Source organism: Delphinapterus leucas, chromosome 20, assembly GCF_059928025.1.
Source record: "Delphinapterus leucas isolate spDelLeu-1000000601 "Yukka" chromosome 20, BTC_Dleu_Yukka2, whole genome shotgun sequence".
Lineage (NCBI taxonomy): Eukaryota > Metazoa > Chordata > Mammalia > Artiodactyla > Monodontidae > Delphinapterus > Delphinapterus leucas.
The window spans coordinates 48,842,064-48,866,067 of record NC_143148.1 but is presented as its reverse complement, the minus strand read 5'-3'; the positions used below and the strand labels follow the sequence as shown (position 1 = coordinate 48,866,067).

The following is a 24,004-nucleotide window of genomic DNA, read 5'->3' as shown; positions in this document are numbered from 1 at the left end:
CGGAAAGCCGTACGCAACGTCAGGGGCGGGAACAACTCTCGCCCCGCCCCTGCCATCTGAGGCGCCCTATGATTGGAGGGAGGAGCCATCACTTGGCAGGGCCGTTGGGGTGGAGGAAGAGGGCTTCGGCCGAAGGTGACGCTGAGGCGACGGAGGTGCGGAGAGCAGAGTGGGCCGTGAGTGAGAGCGAGCCACGGCAGCACTTCAGGCGCTCTCCCCCACCTCTCTGCGGTGAATGGCGGCGGGATGGAGCACGAGGGGAGCGGCGACAGCGGGGGATCGGCTGGGCTCCTGCAGCAGATCCTCAGCCTGAAGCTCGTGCCGCGCGTGGGCAACGGGACCTTGTGCCCTAACTCCACTTCTCTCTGCTCCTTCCCAGGTACCGGCCCCGCCCCGCGCCTGCGCACTGCGTGCCACGCCGCGGCCCCCCGGCTGCGCGGCGGCGCCCCTTCCGCAGCGAGCCGACTGGCATCCCGCCGTCCCGCCCGCTGGGGGCTGTTTTCCTCTTGGAAGAAGGTTCCCTCTCCTACGGCCGAGAGCTGGGGGCCTTAACCCCTCCCCCCGTCTCTTCCTTGCCGGCCCCTCGGGCCAGGCCACCCCGAGCCCGCGCTGGGGACCCGTCAGTGAAGGGAGCTCAGTCACCGCCCGAACTGATCTTGCTCTTAGGAGTTTCCAGACGCCCCAGGTTCAGACATGAACTCGGCAGAGCCCTGTAGGCGGCCGTCCCTTGTTTGGGGCACTGGAGGCGGTCATCCCGCCCAGCCCCTTTCGTCCGCGCGGGCCTCTCGGCTTTCCCAGCTCGGACAGCGCATGGTCCCGGCCGGGCTGAGGGCCGTCAGTCAGAACTCACACACCCTTTGTTTCTAGCGTAGCCCAACCCCTTTACGCGGGGAGGTGGTCTGCCGATCGCTACCGCCCAAGTTCAAATCCACCCCCTCTACCAGCGTCTCTTTCTAGGAATCATTTTCTGAGACCTGTTGCCGAGCCTCCCACTCATGCGTTCGAGGTCTTTGATGCAGCTTCTGTCTGACTCTTACCCACACTGGCGATTCTGCTGGGCCTGAGAGCAGAGTTTTTAAAAATTAGAAATCGAGATAGAAAGCTGTCGTGCTCAGAAAACTGAGAGGAGGAGAAAGTACTTGGGAAGGCCGAAAATAAAGCCTTTGACGGGAGAGCACGGTTGTGTGTTGGCCCTTTAAAGGCAAGAAGGCTGAGATAGGGGTGATTGAAGGGTGAGGTTGGGCTCTCCCGCAAAGCTGGCAGATACTTTGACTCAGTAAACAATGAGAGAACCGGCCTGAGACCTGCAAAGGAAGGAGGGTTGGGTTACTGACTGCAGTTGTAAACAAGGCACCTGTGATTTCTCTTTCGCTGGGCAGCGACTGCCAGGCGCCATTCAGCAGACACCAGGGACTTGATATGTATTACCTTCCTAGTATTTTCCCGGACAGGTTTGTGAAATAGTTAATAAGATAACCGTGTTGGGGCAGATGCAGATGTTAGCTTGAAATCATGCCTAAAACGATAATCTGGCAAAAGGTATCAAAAGTTACTAAGATCACATTTGACAGTGACAACAGAAATATATGGCATTCTGGAGACACTGTCCAAAAAATGAAATGTTCATGCAGTCTGGAGGCAGTACCGAACTGGATCGGTCTGTTTTCATTGTTTCCTTACTTTTCCCACAATTCTTTATTTGGAAAATTTTCAAACCTACTGAAAAATTGAAATGATAGTATAACCAATATCTATATGCCCTTTACTTAGATTCATTATTAACATTTTGATTCTTTCGCTTCCTCTCTAAATATATATATGCATACACATAACATTTTTACTTTCTGCGAGCCTTTTGAAAGGAAGTTACAGAAGTGACGATGCTTGACGCCTAATATTTCAGCACGTATCATTTAAAATGAAGACATTTTCTGCCACAACAAAAAAAACACATCACACCCAAGAAATTTAACATTGATAGAATATTATCTAATGTATTGGCCTTATTTAGATTTCCCCAATTTTCCCAGTTGTTCAAATAATGCCATTTTTAGCTTTTTTCCTTTATTTATTTATTTATTTTTAAATTTTGGTTGCGCCAGATCTTCATTGCAGTATGTGGGACTTCTTAGTTGCGGCATACAAACTCTTAGTTGCGGCATGCATGTGGGATCTAGTTCCCTGACCAGGGATCAAACCTGGGCCCTCTGCATTAAGAGCATGGAGTCTTACCCACTGGACCACCAGAGAAGTCCCTCCTTGGTTTTTTTAAAAATTCCAGGATCTAATCAAGGGTCCCACATTGCATTAAGTTGTCATGTCTCTTTAATCTTGTTGAATCTAGAACAGTTCCTCCATCCTTGTTTCAGTTTCTTGAGACAGACATTTTTTTTTTAAGTCCAGGCTAATTGTTTCATAGAATGTTCCATAATCTAAATTATCTCATTTTTTCTTCATGATTAGATTCAGATTAAATATTTTTGTTCAAAACGCTGCCTACACAGGTGATGTTGCCCACTTCCCAGGGCACCTCATCAGGAGACATTTAGTGTCAGTTTGTACCTTTATTGATAACACTAGGTTTAATCATTTGGTGAAGATGGTGTTTATCAGATCTGTCCACTGTAAGGGTACCTTAATCCTTTTGTAATAAATCATGTGAGGTGATACTTTGAAACTGAATATTCTGTTCAATCTTTTGCTTTTAGTTGCCTTTTCCTTCTCTAAGAAAAGATTGAGATAAGTGGATTTGGAACAATAGTTTTAACATGTCATAGTAGAGAATCTGTAGCTAAGTGAATTGTTTTGCTTTCAGCAATTGTTCTGAAATATTCAACTGCAGTATGTATTTGAGTTTATGGGAACTTCTTTAAATATATAACTTGGGGGTGGTGATCACCGGGGATCATTCATTTAGCAGGTATACGTTGGTCAAGTGCAGGCTCTGGGCTGGGGGTATAAACATGCATGAGATAAAGCCCTTGACCGCAGCAAGCTGATCAGAATGGGATGGGTAAACACAGTGGGTAAACACACAACCTCCCTGCTGTATCTCTTCTTTAGCTGGAATGGACAGTAAGTACATGAACTGTAATTCCTTTGGAGGCACCAAAGCCTGCTGACAGTGAATGTCGTTCACTGTCCTGATTCTGGAATTGTTTCTATTTTGGCCCCACAGAAAAGGTTCCTTGCATTTTATGCCAACTCGATATGGCAGAATCATTGCTCTGAAATAGTCTGTGGTTTATCACTGTCAGGAAGCTTTGAATTGATTGTTTTTTAAACCTGCATTTGCAATTTAGCTATTTAGGTTTCTGCCTAACCCTCCTTATTGCAAGTTGTTCAGATTTCTTTTGTTGTTGTTGTCATTTTTAACAAATCTGAGTGCTATGAAAGGCAGAATTTTTTTTTTCCTGTATCAGGAATAACATTTACTTTCTGAAGGTATGAATTTCATTATACCTTCAGCGTCAAAGTGTATCTTCTGATAAACTAAAACCCACTAATGTTTTGGTTGTGCCGTTGCTGGAATCAAGAATAGGTCACACTTGGATCAGTCATTTACTTATTCAGTCAACAAGTATTTACTCAGTGTCTGTTGTGTGTCTGTTGTTTTCTAGGCACCAAGTAAAGGTGTGTTAGTAAACAAAAGAACTTTCATTCTAAAGGGGAGAGAGAAAACAAAATTTAAAAGTATGGAAAAGACTAACATAACATTGTGAAGCAACTATACTCCAATAAATTTTTTTTTTTTTAAGTATGGGAAGGAACAGATGGTGGGAGTGTAAGACAGGGTAGGGGGATAGTAAGTGGCAGGTGTTGTGTGTCAAGTGGAATGCTGTTTTACTTAAGGTCACAAGGAAGCCCTCTATGATGGTGCCATTGGAGAAGAAATCTGAAGGGAATGAGGAACAAGCCACGCAGCTGTTGGGAGAAGAGCCTCGTGGGCGAGGGGCAGCAGGTTCAGAGGCCCTGGGACCAGAGCTTGTTAAGCAACATGAAGGAGGCCAGTGTAGTGGGTGGAACGGGGTGGGCAAGGCAGGGAGAGGAAGTGAGGTCAGATCCCAGAAAGCCGTATTAGAGGGTTTTGAGCAGAGGAAGGATGATCTGACTTACTTTTTTTTTTTTAAGTATACAATTTAATGAATTTTTGCAGTTTGCAACCATCACAAAAAGCAACTTTAGAATATTTTCATCACCCCAACAAGAAACCTTGTTCCCATTAGCACTGACTTTCTGGCTTTGTGTCGAGAATAGGTGGAAGGCCAGATCAGGACAGATAAGATCTAGCCAGGCTAGGCCCAAGAGACCATTGGGATTGAGACAGGCCAGAGGGGCACACAGAAACAAGGGATGAGTGGGCAGTTAGGCAGTGGCCTCAGGAGAGAGGTGGTAGCCCACTGCTGGTAGTCCTGGTGGGCAAGTTAGCATTGTTAGGAGAGGAAGGGTGTCTAGGAAAACTCGCTGTTTTCCTTTTCTCTCACACTGCTGCTACACTCACAGCACTTCTGGAGCCGGATGTGAGGTTTTTCCGTGCATCAAGCAATTCTGGGACACCAGTTGGGTGTCCTACAATTCAACTCAGTTCTGACACTGTCTACCTGGAGTTAGCATCCAATCCCACAGGTTAAAGGCTCAGTTCCACAAGCCTGCCCCAACCCCCAACTTCAGATGCCAGTCAGAAGTCCAGGTTGTCACATGTGCTTCTGACCAACTGAGCTTCCCGTGTCCTCCTTGTTCAGTTATTTTGCTAGAGCAGCTCATAGAATTCAGGAAAACAGTTTACTTATTAGGTTACTGGTATATTACCAAGGATATTAAAGGTTGGAAATGAACACCAGATAAAGAGGTACATAGGGTGAAGTCTGGAAGGGTCCCCGAGCACAGGCGCTTCTGTCCCTTTGGAGCTGGGGTGGGCCACCCTCCCAGCACATAGATGTTTTCACCAACCCAGAAGCTCTCTGAACTCTGTACTTTTGGAATTTTTATGGAGGCTTCATCACCTAGGCATGACCAATTAATAAGTCCCTCTAGCCTCTGTCCCCTCTCCAGAGAATGGAGGGTGGTGCTGAAAGTTCCAAGCTTATAATCATGGCTTGGTCTTTCTGGTAACCATCCAGGAGCCCACCAAGAGTTGCCTCATGAGAACAAAAGACACTCCTGGAAATTCCAAGGGATTTAGGAGCTCTGCATCAGGAACCAGGGTCAAAGACTAAGTATTAGAACAAAAGATTTTCCTAGCACCATTATCTACAAGGGTTTTAGGAGCTCTGTGTCAGGAATCAGGAGTAGAGACCAGTATATATATATTAGTATTTCACAAGGGAACAGATGGATCCCCTGGCAGGCAGGTGGGGTTGGATAAGAGAGGGGTCTCACAGTGGGCAGTGTGGACAGGTGCAGGCTGATGGGCAGTTAGCATCTAGGCAGTCCAGCATCGAGTTGCAGGACTGAGTAGGACTGCAGTTCCCAGGACCGAGGCAGTTTACTTAGCACCCTGGCATCAGAGGCACTGGCTGTGCTCATACAGTTGTTTGACCTGGAACATAAGGCAGAGTGAGGCCAGCTGAAAGGATGGCTGGGTGCCAAGCCTCACGATTCCCACTTCCATTTCTGCTGGTTGGAGCCAGGTTGGTCTTGAGGCCTTGCTTGGAAACGAGGTGACTCAGCTGTGGAGGCTAGAGGGCCGGGGAGCCAGCCGTTACAAACCCCTTTTGTTAACACAGGACTCACCTAGAGGATTCTGAAATCTGTGTGGCTTTTCTCTTTAACTCAAATATCTGTCTGAAAAATATTCTTAAAGATACAAACACCCTGTGGGCAGGGATCTTTGTCTTTTTAAAAATTTTTGTTTTTGTTGTTCACTGATGTGCCCGGCATATGGAATGGTCTCAGTAAGTATTATATTTGCTGAATGAATGAACTCTCAGTGCTTGTATTAGTTTGCTATTGCTACTGAAACAATTTATGACAAATTTAGTGGCTTAACACAACACAGATTTATCATCCTACGGTCCCGGAGGTCAGAAGTCCAAAATGGGTCAGCAGAGCTGCCTTCCTTCTGAAGGCTCTAGGGAGAATTTGTTTTCTTGTCTTTTCCAGCTTCTAGAAGTCACCTGCATCCTTTGGCCTATGGCTCCTTCCTCTATCTTTAAAGCCAGCAGCATAGCATCTTCAAATCTCTCTGACTCTGACCCTCTTACAAGAACCCTTGATTACATTAGGCCCAACTGTAAAATCCAGGCTAACCCCCACCATCCCAAGATGCTTAATCTTATCACACCTGCACACTCCCTTTTGTTATGTAAGGTCACATTTTCATAGGCTCTGGGGTTGAGGATGTGGGCATCCTTGGGGCCTCTTCTGCCACCAGTGCTTCATCTGATTTCCACTTATAATTTTTTTTTTATGAAACCACCTCGATGACAGTTTCTCTTTTTTAAAATTTATTTATTTATTTATTTATTTTTGGCTGTGTTGGGTCTTCGTTGCTACGTGCGGGCTTTTTCTAGTTGCGGCAAGGGGGGACTGCTTTTCATTGCGGTGCGTGGGCTTCTCATCGCGGTGGCTTCTCTTGTGCGCTCTAGGTGCATGGGCTCAGTAGTTGTGGCACACGGGCTTAGTTGCTCCGTGGCATGTGTGATCTTCCCAGACCAGGGCTGGAACCTGTGTCCCCTGCATTGGCAGGCAGATTCTTTTTTTTTTTTTTTTTTCCGGACCGGGGCACGAACCCGTGTCTCCTGCATCGGCAGGCGGACTCTCAACCACTGCGCCACTAGGGAAGTTGCTCTCCTTATAATCTTTTATTTCAGATTAATAACCTGATTTATTCTTCAGCATAGGGAAATGATGTGACTTTAGCTGCCAGAGTAAACAAAGCTGAAGATAATGCACTTTATTTGAAACAGTGAACAAGGAAATACTGTAAGATATGTAGACAAAGATTTTTGACCGTGTGTTGACCCAGGGGAATGAAAAGTACTATATGATAATCAATAAATAGCTATTAAATAGATGGCAAATTAAGGCGCAGTAGATTAAAGGGAAATCACTTAGTTTTTTTTAAATGTTTTATTAATTGAGGTTTGCCTTAGCTGTTACAGTCCTGTAATAATCCCATCCATCTGAAAAGTGTTTTATAAATTGTACTACTCATCTAATATAATACAGCCTTTTTTTCCTACTTTGAGTGACTTAAGTGATGCGATATAACATATGTAGGCAGCGCGCTAGCTGATGGATGTAGCTCAGGGTTATAGGAAGGTGCATACTGCTTCTCCTTCTCAGAGACTCAGGGAGGAGCTGGCCTGCTGTGCCAGATCTTGTTTGCAAACAGATTCCTTTCAGCTTTCAGGAAAATCAAGATGTGAGTTGATAGCCCAGCAGGCCTCCTTGGGCAGGTACTGTGCTCCAGAGAAGTGGGAACAAGTGAGCGTTGATATCTGCTAGGGCTGCTAGAACAAAATACCACAGACTGAGCAGCTTAAACAATAGAAGTGTATTTTCTCACAGTTCTGGAGACTGGAAGTCCAAGATGAGGGTGCTGGCATGGTCAGGTTGTGGTGAGGGCCCTCTTGGGCCACCTTCTTGATATGTCCTCACATGATGGGGAGAGAAAGAGAACAAGAGAGAGAGAGACATCTCTCTTCCTCTTTTTTTTTTTTTCTCTCTCTCTCTTCCTCTTATAAGGCCACAGTCCTGTCGGATTAGGGCTGCCGCACATGAATTCAGTCCATAGCAGTTGAGTAGAACACCCGAGTGTCCAGACCTCCATTTACTGAAGTTACCAACTTAGTGTGTCTCTGGCAGATCAAGGCCTCACCTGCCAGTTCACTGCCCCGATGGTTCTGTGGCAGCCAGTAAGAAGCCAAGCTCCAGCAGTGCCTTGAGTTGCTGCGGAAAGCAGTGCTTGTCTCTTAAATTTGGGGCGCTCCAGCAGAAGCCCCGTGACGGCAAGGCCCAGGAGTGGTCTCATGTCATTGGTGGCAGACAGCAGCCAGGACGGCAGCTGCTCTGGGGTCTTGGAGGCAGGTTTGTATCCCGTTTGTCCACCCCTGGGTAGTGGCATTCCTGGTGTTCTTATAGAGTTCTGTGCACACTGGGTGGTGTAATGGAGTTCAGAGTCTCGTAAGTGATTTGGGGAGGAGCTGGGAAGGACTGTGGGATTGAAGACGGGGTTACTGCTTTAGCAGGGAACTGCATGACGCTGTCCTGTGGCTTGGGGATGAGCTGGCAGTGGGTGGTATACAAGGGGGCCTTGGGCGGGGGAGGCCAGGGTTCAACAGCAGCGGCCCAGGCAGGAGGGATTTATCAGGGAGGGGCAGTACCTGAACACCAGACTCTGCAACCTCTGGAGCTGCTGCCAAGAAGAGAGGGCAAGTCTCCTGGGCCATGGAAGCAAGAAGGGCTGGTGCCCGAGGCTAGAAAGGAGCTTGCAGTGGTATCTGGTAGAGTAAGTCCCCTACGTACGAACGAGTTCCGTTCCGAGAGCACGTTCTTCTTAAGTCTAATTTGTTCATAAGTCCAACAAAGTTAGACTAGGTACCCAACTAACACAATTGGCTATGTAGTACTGTACTGTAGTAGGTTTATAATACTTTTCACACAAATAATACATAAACACAAAAAATAAAGACAACATTTTTAATCTTACAGCGCAGTACCTTGAAAAGTACAGTGGTACAGTACAACAGCTGGCATACAGGGGCTGGCATCGAGGGAACAAGCAAGAAGAGTTACTGACTGGAGGAGGGAGAGGAGGTGGGAGATGGTAGAGCTGAAGGATCGCCAACAATAGGAGACGGAGGGCAAGCTGCAGTTTCACTCACGCCTGACGTTGATGGAATGCATCTTTGAAAGTTCGCAACTTGAAGGTTCTTGTGTAGGGGACTAACTGTACAGGTTTGTTCCTGAAGACGATGGGGACCCAAACCCTGAGGACTGAGAGCCCCGCCCACAATTTCTGATAGACGCTATTGACTGGGAAGGGTTTTTTTGTTTGTGTGTGTGATTTTTTTGGTGGAGGAAGAGCAGTAGTTAGTATACATATATTTTTTTACATATTATACATATATGTTTATGTTATATATATTTAATCTTGGGACATTACTGTTTAATCACTTTATACTCCATATTGCATGATTTAGACTTGGTTTAACAATTTGCCAAACACCATCAAACAAAATAGACAGGTTTTGACAGTATTGTAAAATTATTCTGAAGGTGTATCTTGTTCAGCAGAAAGGAAAAGAAAACTTATACCAGTGGTTTGAAACCTTTTGTAGCTATCTGATAATTTGTCACCAGAAGTACAAAAACACCCTCAGTCGTTTGTTATTTTTAATAAGCATTGAGCCCTAGATGAGGTGTCCCTGATTTTTTTATTGAGAGCATTCCATCCAAAACAAGAGCGAGGGACTTCCCTGGTGGCCTAGCAGTTAAGACTCTGCGCTCCCAATGCAGGGGGCCTGGGTTCGATCCCTGGTCAGGGAACTAGATCCCACATACTGCAACTAAGAGTTTGCATGCCGCAAATAAAGATCCCGCATGCCGCAACAAAAATCCCACATGCTGCAACTAAGACCTGGAGCAGCCAAATAAATAAATATTAAAAAGGAAAAAAAAGGACTTCCCTGGTGGCGCAGTGGTTGAGAATCCGCCTGCCAATGCAGGGGACACAGGTTCGAGCCCTGGTCCGGGAAGATCCCACATGCCGCGGAGCAACTAAGCCCATGTGCCACAACTACTGAGCCTGCCCTCTAGAGCCCAGGAGCCACAACTACTCTAGCCACATGCCTAGAGCCCTTGCTCCGCAACAAGAGAAGCCACTGCGATGAGAAGGCCGTGCACCGCAACAAAGAGTATCCCCACTCACCACAACTAAAGAAAGGCCCGTGTGCAGCAACAAAGACCCAACGCAGCCAAAAAAATTAATTTAATTAAAAAAAAACAACAACAACCAGGGGCGAGACACCCTAATGTTGGTATATGTATAATATGGTATACCAGGGGCGAGACACCCTCATGTTGGTCTATGTATACTATGGTATACCAGGGGCGAGACACCCTCATGTTGGTCTATGTATACTATGGTATACCAGGGGCGAGACACCCTCATGTTGGTCTATGTATACTATGGTATACCAGGGGCGAGACACCCTCATGTTGGTCTATGTATACTATGGTATACCAGGGGCGAGACACCCTCATGTTGGTCTATGTATACTATGGTGTACCAGGGGCGAGACACCCTCATGTTGGTCTATGTATACTATGGTGTACCAGGGGCGAGACACCCTCATGTTGGTCTATGTATACTATGGTGTACCAGGGGCGAGACACCCTCATGTTGGTCTATGTATACTATGGTATACCAGGGGCGAGACACCCTCATGTTGGTCTATGTATACTATGGTGTACCAGGGGCGAGACACCCTCATGTTGGTCTATGTATACTATGGTGTACCAGGGGCGAGACACCCTCATGTTGGTCTATGTATACTATGGTGTACCAGGGGCGAGACACCCTCATGTTGATATATGTATACTATGGTGTACCAGGGGCGAGACACCCTCATGTTGGTCTATGTATACTATGGTGTACCAGGGGCGAGACACCCTCATGTTGGTCTATGTATACTATGGTGTACCAGGGGCGAGACACCCTCATGTTGGTCTATGTATACTATGGTGTACCAGGGGCGAGACACCCTCATGTTGGTCTATGTATACTATGGTGTACCAGGGGCGAGACACCCTCATGTTGGTCTATGTATACTATGGTATACCAGGGGCGAGACACCCTCATGTTGGTCTATGTATACTATGGTGTACCAGGGGCGAGACACCCTCATGTTGGTCTATGTATACTATGGTATTAACTGAAACTTTGGCAGAGAATTAGTGCAGTCATCAGTGAGGGTGTGGAGGGCGCCCGGTGGGGATTTGGCCCCACATCTAATCACCTCTGGCTCCCTAACTCCTCCTCCCCCTGCTCCCAACAAGAGTAAAAATAAAAAGAAATTGATTTGGGAAAAACCACACACTACAGTGTGCTTACAACTCAAATGCAACTTCAAGAAAAGCCCCTGGCCCTCCCCTTTGCCACTTTCCCCTCTCCCCCAGCTCACTGATGCTCCTCACTGGTCGCTCTTCCCCGCCCCCCCCCGTTTTTTGGCTGTGCCCCATGGCATGTGGGATCTTAGTTCCCTGACCAGGGATTGAACGTGCACCCCCTGCATTGGGAACGTGGAGTCTTATTCACTGCACCACCAGAGAATTCCCAAGCTTTTTAAAAATTTTTTAAAAATTTTATTATTTATTTTTGGCCACATTGGGTCTTTGTTGCTGTGCGCGGGCTTTTTCTAGTCGCGGCGAACAGGGGCTACTCTTCATTGTGGTGTTCAGGCTTCTCTCTCACTGCGGTGGCTTCTCTTGTTGAGGAGCACGGACTCTAGGCACGAGGGCTTCAGTAGTTGTGGCACACAGGCTCAGTAGTTGTGGCTCGCGGGCTTAGTTGCTCCGCGGGATGTGGGATCTTCCCGGACCAGGGTTCAAACCCATGTCCCCTGCATTGGCAGGCAGATTCTTAACCACTGCGCCACCAGGGAAGCCCCCGCTTTGTTTGTTTTATCAAAGTAAAAAGTGAATGGTCATAAACCCTATTCCCCAGAAATAACAGTTTTCTATATCTTAATATATATAAGAGGTGGCACAGAGGATGAGGGCATTGCTTCCAGCATGGGTCAACGCAGCCTATCCTATTCCCCAGAAATAACAATTTTCTATATCTTAATATATATAAGAGGTGCACAGAGGATGAGGGCATTGCTTCCAGCATGGGTCAACCTGGGCTCTGCCTCGTGCTGCAGTGTGGGCTCCAGCAAGTTTCCTCACCTCCCTCTGCTTCTGTTTCCTCAACCAAGAGCCAGAGATATTAATATGTGCTTCATAGAGCTACTTTGAGAATTACGTGAGTTAATATTTGTCAAGCACTTAAAACAGTGCCTGTGCATGTTGTAAATATTTATTAAATAAACATATGTCCAGACTCTTCTGAGTAGACAGAAGCATTTACACACATTTGTTTCTTTTGTTTTTTGTTTTCACAAAAACAGGATCTTATTCTGCATATTATTCTGAAACTTAAGCTTTTTTACTTCGCACTGTGGGTTGGGCATCTTACCCCATCAGTATTTAAATAGCTGCTCCTATTTTTATTGATTGTGTAACGTTTCATTATGCGGATGCACCATAACAAGTTTCACAAGTCCTCCATCGACAGACATGCAGTTGGTGTCTAGTTTTTGCCAGTACAGACAGGGCTGCCAGGAACCTCGTGACCTTGTCCTTGCCCTTGTGTATTCCTGGAAGTAAAATCACTGTGGCAAAGGGTATGCACAGTTGACTGTTTTGGAGACACACTTCCAGTTTACCCTCCAGAGATGGCTTTCTAGTTTGTGTTCCTACTGGGAGTGTAAGGTGCCACCTGTGAAGTACTGTGCTGACAACCCTTTACTGCTCAAAAAACCTTTGATGGTACCTTGTAGGGCTTACATGTTGAAGTCCTTAGTTTGGCCTTCAAAGCCCCCCGTAATGTGACCCCATCTATCTTTGCATCCTAACTACTGTTACTCTTATAAACCCTTTGCTTCAGTCAGGTCAGCGGTTTTTAACCAGGGTAATTATGCCCACAGGGGACGTGTGACAATGTCAAGATATTGTGGTTGCCACAACGGGAGAGAGCGCTACCAGCATCCAGAGGGTAGAGGCCAGGGGTGTTGCTCCACATCCTACAGTCGACAGCCTCCCACAACAAAGAGTTAAATGGTCCAGACGTCAATAGTGCTGTGGTGCAGAAACCCCAGTTGAGCTGTTGACTGATCTTTAAAATTGCCTGGTATTTACCTGCCTCAAGTGCAGGGATGGACAACAGATTTCATCTAGTGTGACACCTTCATTATATCCATATATGGGTAAAGAGCTCTCTTGAGAATTCTGAAGCCATGCCTGGGCCCACTGGGGGAAAATGTTATGTCTGCTAAATCGTAAAGTCATGAGGACAGGATGGTATCTCCTCCTGTTTTTGTATTTTCCAAGATATCTCATGCATAGGTTTGTATACATAGTTGTTGGACAAATATCTTAATGTTTCCTGAGTTACTGTCATCCTAAGAGGGATAGAGGTTCTCTGAAGGAACCAGCTCCTCTTCTAACCTGTCCTCTCACTTGCCATTTGTCTTTAAGCGAAACATTTACATATTCTGGTATTTATTTCATGTCTTAAAGAGCCTTGATACCCTAATAGGAGGTGAGGGGTTGATATTTACTGCGTTGTCTTGAAAATGATTGTTGAATGAATGTAATTGTATATAGAGCTTTTCCATTTGAGATGACTGAATAATCAAGAAGGCAGGGACGGTCATCAGGCATTGACTGCATAGCACCCTGTCAGTGGTACTTACATTTGTCCTTATGGGAGGGAAATCATTTAAGTGAATTTTCAAATCTGGGTGAACCTTTTCTTCAGTGTTTGGGAGTACAGGTAGCTTGTCAGGGGTTGGCCACCCTTTTCTGTAAAGGGCCAGATTGTAAATATTTTAGGCTTTGCAGGTCATATGGTCTCTGTCACTGTTTCAGCCCTGATCTTGTAGCTTGAAAACAGCCATAGGCAAGACTTAAATGAATGGGCATGGCTGTGTTCCAGTAAGAGTTTATGTACACAAACAGGAGGTGGCCATAGTTTACTTATCCCTCGCAAACCATCAATGTTTGGATATTTGACTGATGAACCCCCATTGCAACTGAATGGTTTTGAAAATGAAATAACTGGGCATAGTGACTACCTCTTTGTAATGATTGCACTGGGAAGGGCAGTGATGTACGACCTTTCTTTGCTTTCCCTTGTAGAGATGTGGTATGGTGTGTTCCTGTGGGCACTGGTGTCCTCTCTCTTCTTTCATGTCCCTGCTGGATTACTGGCCCTCTTCACCCTCAGACATCACAAATATGGTAGGTTCATGTCTGTAAGCATCCTGTTGATGGGCATCGTGGGACCAATTACTGCTGGAATCTTGACAAGTATGTTAGACATTAAAATACAGTCAAAATGTTTCATTTGACTAGTTAGTTAATTTTAGGAACCAGTTTAGAAGCATGTCTCAATGAGATGAAGAAGAAAGAGTGATCTTTAACCACAGATCCTGTTTTTTTTCTCACCCCAGTCCCCCCTTATTTGGCTAACATCTTTGACTTACTGAGCCAGATTTTGTCTCGCTGGCTTCAGGGAAGTCATGTTAAGCTTTGTGAGATAGATCTTGTGAAATAGGTCACTAGCAAAAGAAGATATTTGTCTTTTTGGAAGCTGCTGCTCCTTTCTCTTCAGCTGTCACTTCACTGATTTGTGACCTTGCAAGCTGGTTAACAGATCACTTCCACTCATCCAGGTGTAGTTATTTTAAGGATGGAAGAATAATTCTAGTGACAAGAATTATTGTTTAGAAAAGTACCTGGTTGTTTTTTCCTCTCAGGACTTTCTGAATAAGAATTGGAGTAACATTCATAATTATAAATTATTTTTACCTGTCTGGTGTTTTTTGGGGGGGAAGGGTGGCTTTTGCTCATGTCAAGGGGATGAGAAGAAGTTTAAATCATCTTTAAGCTCATAATGAAATATAAATAACATGTATATTCTATATAAATTAAAAATTATAAGAAAGCAAAATTAAAAATCCTCCATTACTGCATTCCTAAGTGGTATCACAGTTTGCATTTTGGTATATGCTTTCAGACTTTTTTCTAGGTATACATGTAAACATAAGTTTTTTTCACTGTGAATTTAAACCTTGAGCTTCAAGCAGAAACCTCCCTCTCTCTTTGACTTGAGGGATTTTTTGGGGACAGGGTGGCCTAGTTTCTCTGTGTTCCACAGATGATGAAACCTTTGTGATAACACGGGGGAGGAGGCCAGTTTTCTCCTGTTTGCATTAAGGAGTTTCCATAACGGGCCTTAAAAAATATTTTTAACTGTATCACCTACTGCTATCTTTAGAGACCCTCTGCGCCAGTTTCCCTGCTGGATTACTGGCCCCCAGGACCTGTTTCAGATTTCTCTTCAGTAAAATAGGGATGCTGTGTGATGACTAAATGAAAAAATGTGAATATAAAATACTTAACCAGAATATCTACCATAAAGTAATTGTGCAGTAAATGTCGTGTTCATGTCCTTCTTCGACTCTAGTGCATACAACCTGTTCCCTTCCCATTTTGCTGCTCCTTCTGGTTTGCTTTTTCCTGTCTTCCCTTAATCATCCAAATCCCACTTTGGGACCCAGTTCAACTTCTTTAAGCTTCTTCCGACTCAACCCACTTTCTTTGGAGACAAATTACAAAGAGGCCCAATGGAACATGTGCCTTTCAGATGTTAGTAGCACAGTGTTTGTGCATTGCCTCTGGCCGTGGGCATTTCAAAGTCACAAATGTTCCTGGCAACCAACACAGATATTGATTAGTATTGTTCTTTCTTCTCCTTAAAATATGTCAATATACCATCACATCACATTTGTAAAAGGTGTAGACACTTGATTGAAACACTATATTTCATCTTGCATTATTCAAAATCTACTTCATGTTTGTGTTTCTGTCTTGTGTCTCCAGCTAGCTTCTGTGACCAAGGAGAATTCTGTTTGGAGCATTTTGAGGTGGGGCGGGGGGCGGCAGGGCAGTCATCTGAGATGTTTGGATCTGTTATTTTCAAACTATTGAAATCTTGACTTTCTTTGTACAATGCTGAGTCCCTGTGAGCAAATCAGGGTACCTGGGTAGAGAGAGAGATGTTTGTTTTGTTTTGTTTACTCAATTTCTAGGAAGTTACAGTGACTAACATAATAAAAAAGATTAATGATTTGGGTAACAGAAAGGACTCCCCAAGTATCCCTCACCTCTTGCCCTTTGAATGAATAGCAACTTGATAGGCTTAGGGTCCCCCTCTTTTCCTTTTCCCACCCCTTTCTCCATCCATTTCTTGAGGGGAGCTCTGAGTACAGTACACAGTAGAGTGGGGTTTCCCTGTGGCTGCTCCTGAAATATTTCTTGCTCAGTCCCACAGGGAAGATTCTTTGTCATTTATTGCCAAGAGTTTGTTAGGTACCTGTTAAATGCATGCGGAATAAGAGATGTTTTTGAGTTTGTAATCAGGTTATGTGGAAATCACCGTCTTTGTGATTTCAGCTATGACTTCCAGGTGGTTTTATTCAGTAAATCTAGGAGACTCAGTTTAAAGGAGTCACTTTTCAACACCTAAAAACACTTGTCAGTGATTTGCAAACCATATAAGGAATACTTAAAACCTAGTCAGCAAAAAGAATAGACAAAACAAAACATTTCTGTAATGTCTAAATTTTAATGTAAAAAATTTAGAACATTCTACTGGTAGAGTTTTAAGTGCTGTATTTTCCTGGTTATATTAACCTTTTTTTAAAAAATATTCTTGAATTTTTGAACAGGTGCAGCAATTGCTGGAGTGTACCGAGCAGCAGGAAAGGAAATGATTCCATTTGAAGCCCTCACCTTGGGCACTGGACAGACATTTTGTGTAGTGGTGGTCTCCTTTTTACGGATTTTAGCTACTCTATAGCACATACCCTTGTGCTATGATGGTGAACCTAAGTTTCATAGAATCCTCAAAAAGAATACAGTATGGAATGTGTTTTCTTAGTTCTTCAAACGGGAAGCAACTTGGATGAAAAGGTATATGAAGAACAACATTTCAGTCCTTTCTTCAATTTGAAGCTCCAGGAATTAAAGATCTTTTTGGACTCATTGTTCTCAACCAAAACAAATCAACTTTCTTTTCTTTCTTTCTTTTTTTTACATATTTAATTCAGGCAGTTTTACGGGTGTACCTTTACGCAAGCCAGGTCAGCAGTGCTTCTGGGTTGGCATCCTTCACACTGAAATTTATAATGTTCTGTGAGAAAATGCAACGTTGCATATTTCAGAGAAATTATGGATCATATTAGTTTATTTCTGAGCAGAGTATACTGTACTAAAATCTAACTTGATCTAACCTTGATTAAAATTTGGCAAACTCATCTCTTGCTACATCTTCATGACAGTAAGTGCCAAGTAGGTTTTGGTTGAATGTCGTGTTGAGAACAAATTTGGTGAAATCTGTTGCACACAAAAAAATCTATAACTCAAGTAGTGGCTTCGATTCCTTTGTTTAAAGAAAAAGGAGCTAACTACTGAATGATGTGACATTTTTATGGATAACTATCTTGACCTCTGATTATTTAATATATTTTAAGAGATGTGAATTTGTTTTTTGGTACATTTTATCAAAATAAGCTAGATAATTGAGACTTTTTCCCCTAAAGCTCCTGTACCACCTCTTCCTATTGCTTTTATTCTACTGTTTTTATTTAGTTTAATTGGAAACATACTCTATTAAAGAGTTGGGAGTTGAAAATTTTCACCCAGATTGTTTAGGACACTCTTTGAACATTGAGGCACACGCACAAAAAGATACTTTAAGCGTTCTGTTACTGTTTTTCTTAGTGACTTTGGTTTACTCATGGCTCTTGAAAAATTGTATAAGTGCAGCTTAAACTAGAGTTAGTGGTTATGGATTTCCTAGTCTTAATGTGGTTACCTAGTGGTGGGTCTTCAGCTCACTTTCACAGTATTGGGTATCACTCCCAGAAAGTGCCTAAAGTTTAATTTTCAGATATGCCTTCCACTGTGCCCTTTACATTTTCCTTCAAGAGAATTTATATCCTTAAAGAGAATTAAATATCAGAGTTTTTTAAAACCCAATTTTAGCTATTTTAATTTTTCTTCTAATGCCTAACTTACTTTTTCATTTAAAGGCCTGAAAACTGTAACCTTCAAAAGAAAAAGGATTGCAAAAATTATCTAACTTTATCCTTACCACCTAAACTGTTCTGTATGAAATACAATCGATGTTATCTGTTTTCAAAATAGTTTCTGGTAATTAAATCTGACATTTTTAAAGGAAAGTTTTCATTGTGAGTGTAAGGCTAACTGCCCATGAGGCCGTGTGCAATTCTATTTGATTTAAAGCAATATGCACTCTGGCTTCTGATTAAAAACAGCCAGGAGGACCAATTTACCAGGGATAGTCAAAGGGAAAAATTACAAAGGATCACAAAAAGTAACTGGACATTTTCTTTTAACTAATCGGCCATTAGACCACTTATCAAAATTATAGTGTTATATACACATAGACTAGGTGGAAAATTACAGGAGTTGGAATGTAGGCAAATGTCTTTACAAATTCCACAACAAGATTACTCTCCAATGCTCAAATCTTTCTTTCAAGCAAATTTTTAAGTCTTTAGTTGAAGACTCCATTTTTCAGTTCAGTGAGCTGGATTTGGAAAAGTAGCCCTTCAGTTTAAGAAATTTGTTGTAGGAAATGATTTTAATTATCTCTATTGAAGGATGCCTCTTAGCATTCTCACCTAAAACATTCCTTTGGATAGAATTTCACAAATTGAACATGGGCCAGTGGTCAGTGGGCTCCTCCCCCTAAATGCTAATTTTTGAACATACTGATCCATGATTTATTTGGTTTATTTTTCTTTTAGAGCCAAGACACAAAAATTAATGCATTTTGAAAGTTGTGTTTGTTTTCATCTGTTTCTTGTTTTATTATCCACTCTTTTAAAAAACTTCAAATATAAAAGGCATCTTCAAATTATTGAATGTTTCATTCATCCCAGTATGTGAACATTCTCCTGTGAATAAGTGTATATAGACTTTATATAGCTTGAGCTTTGTGGCTTGAAATGTTTTCAGGGAGAAACTATTTGAATGATAAGGAATGTCTATTCCTCCTTAGAGTTTATTTTTCTTTTTAATTTCTCATCTCAAATACACAATTAGTTGGGGGTGGTTGCCCAGATGAAAAAATATTGGCATTTGTGTTGAACATTTTATCTTATCACATATAGCTTCTGAGAAGTTTTGCCAACTACTGACTTTCCTAGAGACATGTGCAACCACCCCTCCCTTAGCTGTGCATCCACTTTTCCTTTTTTTTATGAGTGGGAAGGAGGCAGCCCCAACCATAAAAAGCTGATTTCTGGATTCTTTAATATTGAGGTTTTAGGGTAAAGGCGTTTCATGTAAACTTAAATCCATATACAAATGAGTAATGAATATTCCAAGATAAAGATGTCTCTTTGTGCTGTTAACTCATTTTTTTTTTCAGCAAAACATTACCTAGGAAATGTCTAAACTAGGTGAGAAAAAGTTCATGCAAATAATTATCTTTAAGCCCTTATGTTTTCTAAGTCTTTAAATTGTATGTTAGCTTTTGATTCCAAAAGCTGCTCTGGTTTGAATTAAGTTCTTATTACAACTGCAGTGCATACCAACCTTCCCTAGGAGACCATTTCCTGGAATGTGAAGTCCTGGTGCCATTAGCTGTCCACATGCAGAAGGTTCTGTGTACGTGCATTTCTTTTTTGTGCACTCTGTCAGGCTGGTTGTGGCTAAAATGAGCTCAGCTTTTTGTATTAGATTATTTCACCAAATGCTACAGTCAAAATGATCTAATCTTTGTACCATAGAAAATTATTTAAATTTTATTTTTCTACTGACATTTCTAATTCTGGTATATATGTTTATCAATAAAGAGTTACTTTTAATTCTGTGAACTAGAACTGTTATTTCTTTTTCAGTGGCCAATGAGTTTAATCTTTTGTAATAAGGTTTTCCAACTTAATTTTTTTTTTAGTACTTAACATATATGCTTAACTGTATTTCTTTTATGTTCAACTCACTAGTTTATGGTAAAATTTTTGTCCAAAGATCTGATTAAACTGTACTTACATGTGAACTTGAGTCTTATTAACTCCACTTTGTGAGCTATATATTACCATCAAGAAGCTTTTGTATGATTACACACTGGGATGGCTGAAAGCTGATATAGTTTGTGAAAAACATGTATTATTTCAGTAGTAAGTCCACATGAAGAGAGGCTCCGAGGTTGGTTTAGTATTCTGTGACATCATAAATCTTTTTCTGCTTTGCCATTTTCAGTAAATTGGATTGTCTGATTTGGGTAGCTTACCCCCTGTTCACAAGATAACTGCTGCAGTTCCAGGCATTGCAGACAGACATACAATGTCTGGTAGGAAACTACCCATCCATTCTCTCTCTAATTTTTTTTTAAATTGAGGTGTAACATACAGTAAAGTGCACAAATCTTAAATGTATAGCTTGATGAATTTTTATGTATTTATACACTTAATGCGAAGTGGTAGCACTTCGATCAAGATACAGGTTTCTAGTACCCCTGAAGGATACATGCAGAGTTCAGCCAGAAGCCCCCAAGATACGTATCCAGGACCAAACAGAGGAAGATCTTTTCTAAAAAGGTGATAACCCAAGACAGTGGAAAGAGACTATGGTGGATGAGGGGCTAAAGATGCTGAGTTTGGCAGGAAGGACCCCATAAATTATTACCAAGACAACATGGTAATAGTGAACCAGGAAACTTGTAGGGAGTTGGGATTTGTACTGTGGCCAGCTGGAGAGATTTGTCTAAAGGCATTGCTCAGTTCCAGACTATTTCTATTGATATTTTGTGGGATTATGTGCCCAGTGTTGCCAGATTCTCCAGTTTTTCAAAGGAAATTGGAAATTAGATTATTTGAAATCTCTTAATTTTTAAGTGCTGGTATATTGGGAGTTCCCCAAACCAACAAACAATTCTTGGACACCAGCAGTGTGTCCAACAATTCAACTCAATTCTGACACTACCCAGAGATAGCACCAGATTCTACAGGTTAAGGGCTCAATCCTACAAGACTGACTCCCACTGCACCCCCTGATTCGAGATGCCAGTTGCAAGTCCAGGCTGTTACCTGTGCTTCTCACCGACTGGCTATAAATTGGGTTCAATTAATTTGTTAAAGTGGCTTACAGAACTCAAACATTTTACATACTAGATCACTGGTTTATCATGAGGATGTAATTCAGGAACAGCCGGATGGAAGAGATGCACAGGGCAAGGTACGAGGAAGGTGAGTGGAGCTTCCATGCCCCCTCCAAGGGTGCCACTCCCCGAATTTCCACGTGTTCACCAACTGGGAAGCTCTCAACCCTGTCCTTTTGGGGTTTTATGGAGACTTCATCACATATGCATGATTCGTTAAATCACTGGCCATTGGGAACTGATTCAACTTGTCGCCCCTCTCCCCTCTCCCGAGAGGTGGGGCAGGGGAGGGCTGTGTGGGGATGTGGGGACTGAAAGTTCCAATCCTCTAATCACACGGTAAGTTGTCCTGGCAACCAGCCCCATCCTTAGGTGCTTCTAAAAGTCATTCATACAACACAAGACACCTTTACCACTCTCAACACTTAGGAAATTCCAGGGGTTTTGGGAGCTGTGAGCCAGGAACTGTGGATGAAGGCCAAATATATATGAGAAACACATTTTGGTCATCTGAATTATGAATTCTGCGAAATCATAATATCACATCTGGCCGCTAATTTAACTTCATGTAAAATGCTTTTCAGGTCGAACAATGCATGTCTTTATGCTGGATTTGGCCTGCTAACCAATTTTTTGACCTCTTTACTAAACTATTTGACACAACAGAAAATAGTTCCCTGGTTACCCATAAAGTGGTCAGAAACTTTGTAAATTTGAACAAATGTATGGAGTGCTAGTAATCTGTAAAGAGGAGAGTGGGAGAAGTAGGATAATGGAGGAGAAAGTCTGCTGAAGAACTCTGGGGTATCCTTTTCCCCAGACTCAGCCCCCAAGGATGGGGCAAAAGGCTACATCCCAGTTTGTCACTGTAGGGTTTATTTATGCTGTCCAAGGAAAATGAGGCTGAGAATGGTGAAGTCCCAAATACTGGGTCCTAATTTCACATCTATTTTTCTGTTATTCTCACATAAGAAAGATTTACTGAAGTGGGTCATAGACCTAAATGTAAGAACTAAAACTATAAAACTCTTAGAAGAACACAGGAGTAAATTTTGTGTTGGGTTAGGCAAAGCCTACTTAGATACAACCCCCAAAGCAAGAGGGACATTAGACTAAAACTAGATAAACTGGACTTCATCAAAATTAAAAATTTTTATGCTTCAAAGGATGCCATCGAGAAAGTGAAAAGACACCTACAGGAGGAAATATTTTCAAATCATATACTTTATAAGAGACTTGCGTTTATAATATATAAAGAACTCTCTCTTAGAACTCAATAATAGAAAGACAACCCAATTTAAAAATGGGCAGAGGGGGACTTCCTTGGTGATCCAGTGGCTAGGATTCTGCACTTCCAATGCAGTGGGCGCGGGTTCAATCCCTGGTTGGGGAGCTAAGATCCCACATGCCTTGCTGCCAAAAAACCAAAACATAAAACAGAAGCAATATTGTAACAAAGTCAATAAAGACTTTAAAAATGGTCCACATCAAAAAAGTCTTTAAAAAAATGGGCAAAGAAAAAAAAATGGGCAAAGGATTTGAGTAGACATTTTTCCAAAACAACATATACCATGACCAATAAAGACATGAATAGATGCTTAACATCATTAGTCATCAGGGACATGCAAATCAAAACTATAATGAAATGTCATTTCACACCCACTAGTATGGTTATAATCAAAAAGATAGAGTGTTGGCAAGGGTGTGGAGAAATCGGAGACTTCAGAAATTGCTGGTGAGGGTGTAAAATGGTTGCTTGGGGAAACAGTTTGACAGTTTCTTGAAAGGTAAAGCACAGAGTTACTATGTGGTCCAGCAGTTCCACAGGTATATACCTAAGACGAATGAACTTTGAAAATGTGCTAAGTGAAAGAAGACAGTCACAAAAGACCACATCTTGTATAATTCCATTTATATGAAATGTCTAGAATAAGAAAATATAGAGAGACAGAAAGATTAGCCTAAAGCTGGGGATTGGGGAGAAATGGGGAGTGACTGCTAATTGGTCAGAGGTTCCTTCTTGGGGTGATGAAAATCTTCCAAAATTGACTGTGGTGATGGTTGCGCACGTCTGTGAATATACTAAAATGATTGAACTATGCACTTTAAATGAGTAAATTTTGTGGTGTGGGAACTATGTTGCAATCAGACTGTTTTAAAAAGCTTGTTGGCATAAAGCCACCATAATGTCCTTTTAATCACAGACATGTTTCATCTATTCCTTGATTTAGATAACACTAGACTGGGTGACACAGACCCTAGTCCAGAGTATCAACAGGGAGCAATTACCAGCTGAAAAAACCCAAACCTGAACAAATAGGATGTTAGTCAATGATATCTCATTTGCATCTGATTACTGCCTCTCAGAGTTGGATTATAATTAACATTTTTTAATCTGACCAAATGACAAGGATTATATATGGTTGTATTTCCATATGGATTAACTTGACTTGAAGGAAGGACTGGTGTGGATGATGTCTGAATTCCAGAATAGAGCTGATCCTTGTCGTTCGCAGCACTTATAACTGTAAGGTCACCGTGCACACTCAATTAGCAGAAATACAGGGTTGAGTTCCTGTGGGTCTCTGGTTGTACCATTTTCGTCAACTGATCAGTACATAACCTTGCTTTATGTGTGTTTCTGTTCAAAGACACTGAATTTAATATCTCTTTCTTACAAATAACGATACGCAGTGTTTATAATGAAACAATTATTTCAACGACGGCATGTTTGTGTAATGTACAAAACAGATTGTACTACTTTAACTTTCCCCCTCAGTCATACAGACACACACTACACATATAGTACTCATGTACACTAAATGCATACAGTACTGTAAACACATACTATATAGTGTGCAGTAATGCAAATAAAGTCCTGAAAAAATGAAAGATGAAGCGTTTAAAGTTTTATAAAAACGTTAACTAAAATCTTACTGTTGATAGAGCTGCAGGCTGTGTGATGGCACAGTGCACAGTGTGGTTAAACCTCTCGACCTTGGCTTGCCCCACAAAAAGCAAGGGAGAGGTTGGTGGAAC

At 42.4% G+C, this 24,004-nt stretch overlaps 1 protein-coding gene across 2 annotated transcripts; it reads left to right on the top strand.

Moving 5' to 3' along the window:
* Positions 1-75: 75 nt before the first annotated feature.
* TMEM170A (transmembrane protein 170A) lies at positions 76-19,682 on the top strand. Of its 2 annotated transcripts, none has more exons than XM_022583170.3 (3): positions 76-379; positions 13,909-14,079; positions 16,503-19,682. In XM_022583170.3, exons 1-3 carry the CDS (start codon positions 247-249, stop codon positions 16,631-16,633), a joined length of 435 nt encoding a protein of 144 aa, XP_022438878.1. In that variant the 5' UTR covers positions 76-246; the 3' UTR covers positions 16,634-19,682. The 2 variants fall into 2 exon arrangements, with proteins under 2 accessions (XP_022438878.1, XP_022438879.1); XM_022583171.3 differs by having other exon boundaries at positions 77-379; positions 13,909-14,010.
* Positions 19,683-24,004: the final 4,322 nt, after the last annotated feature.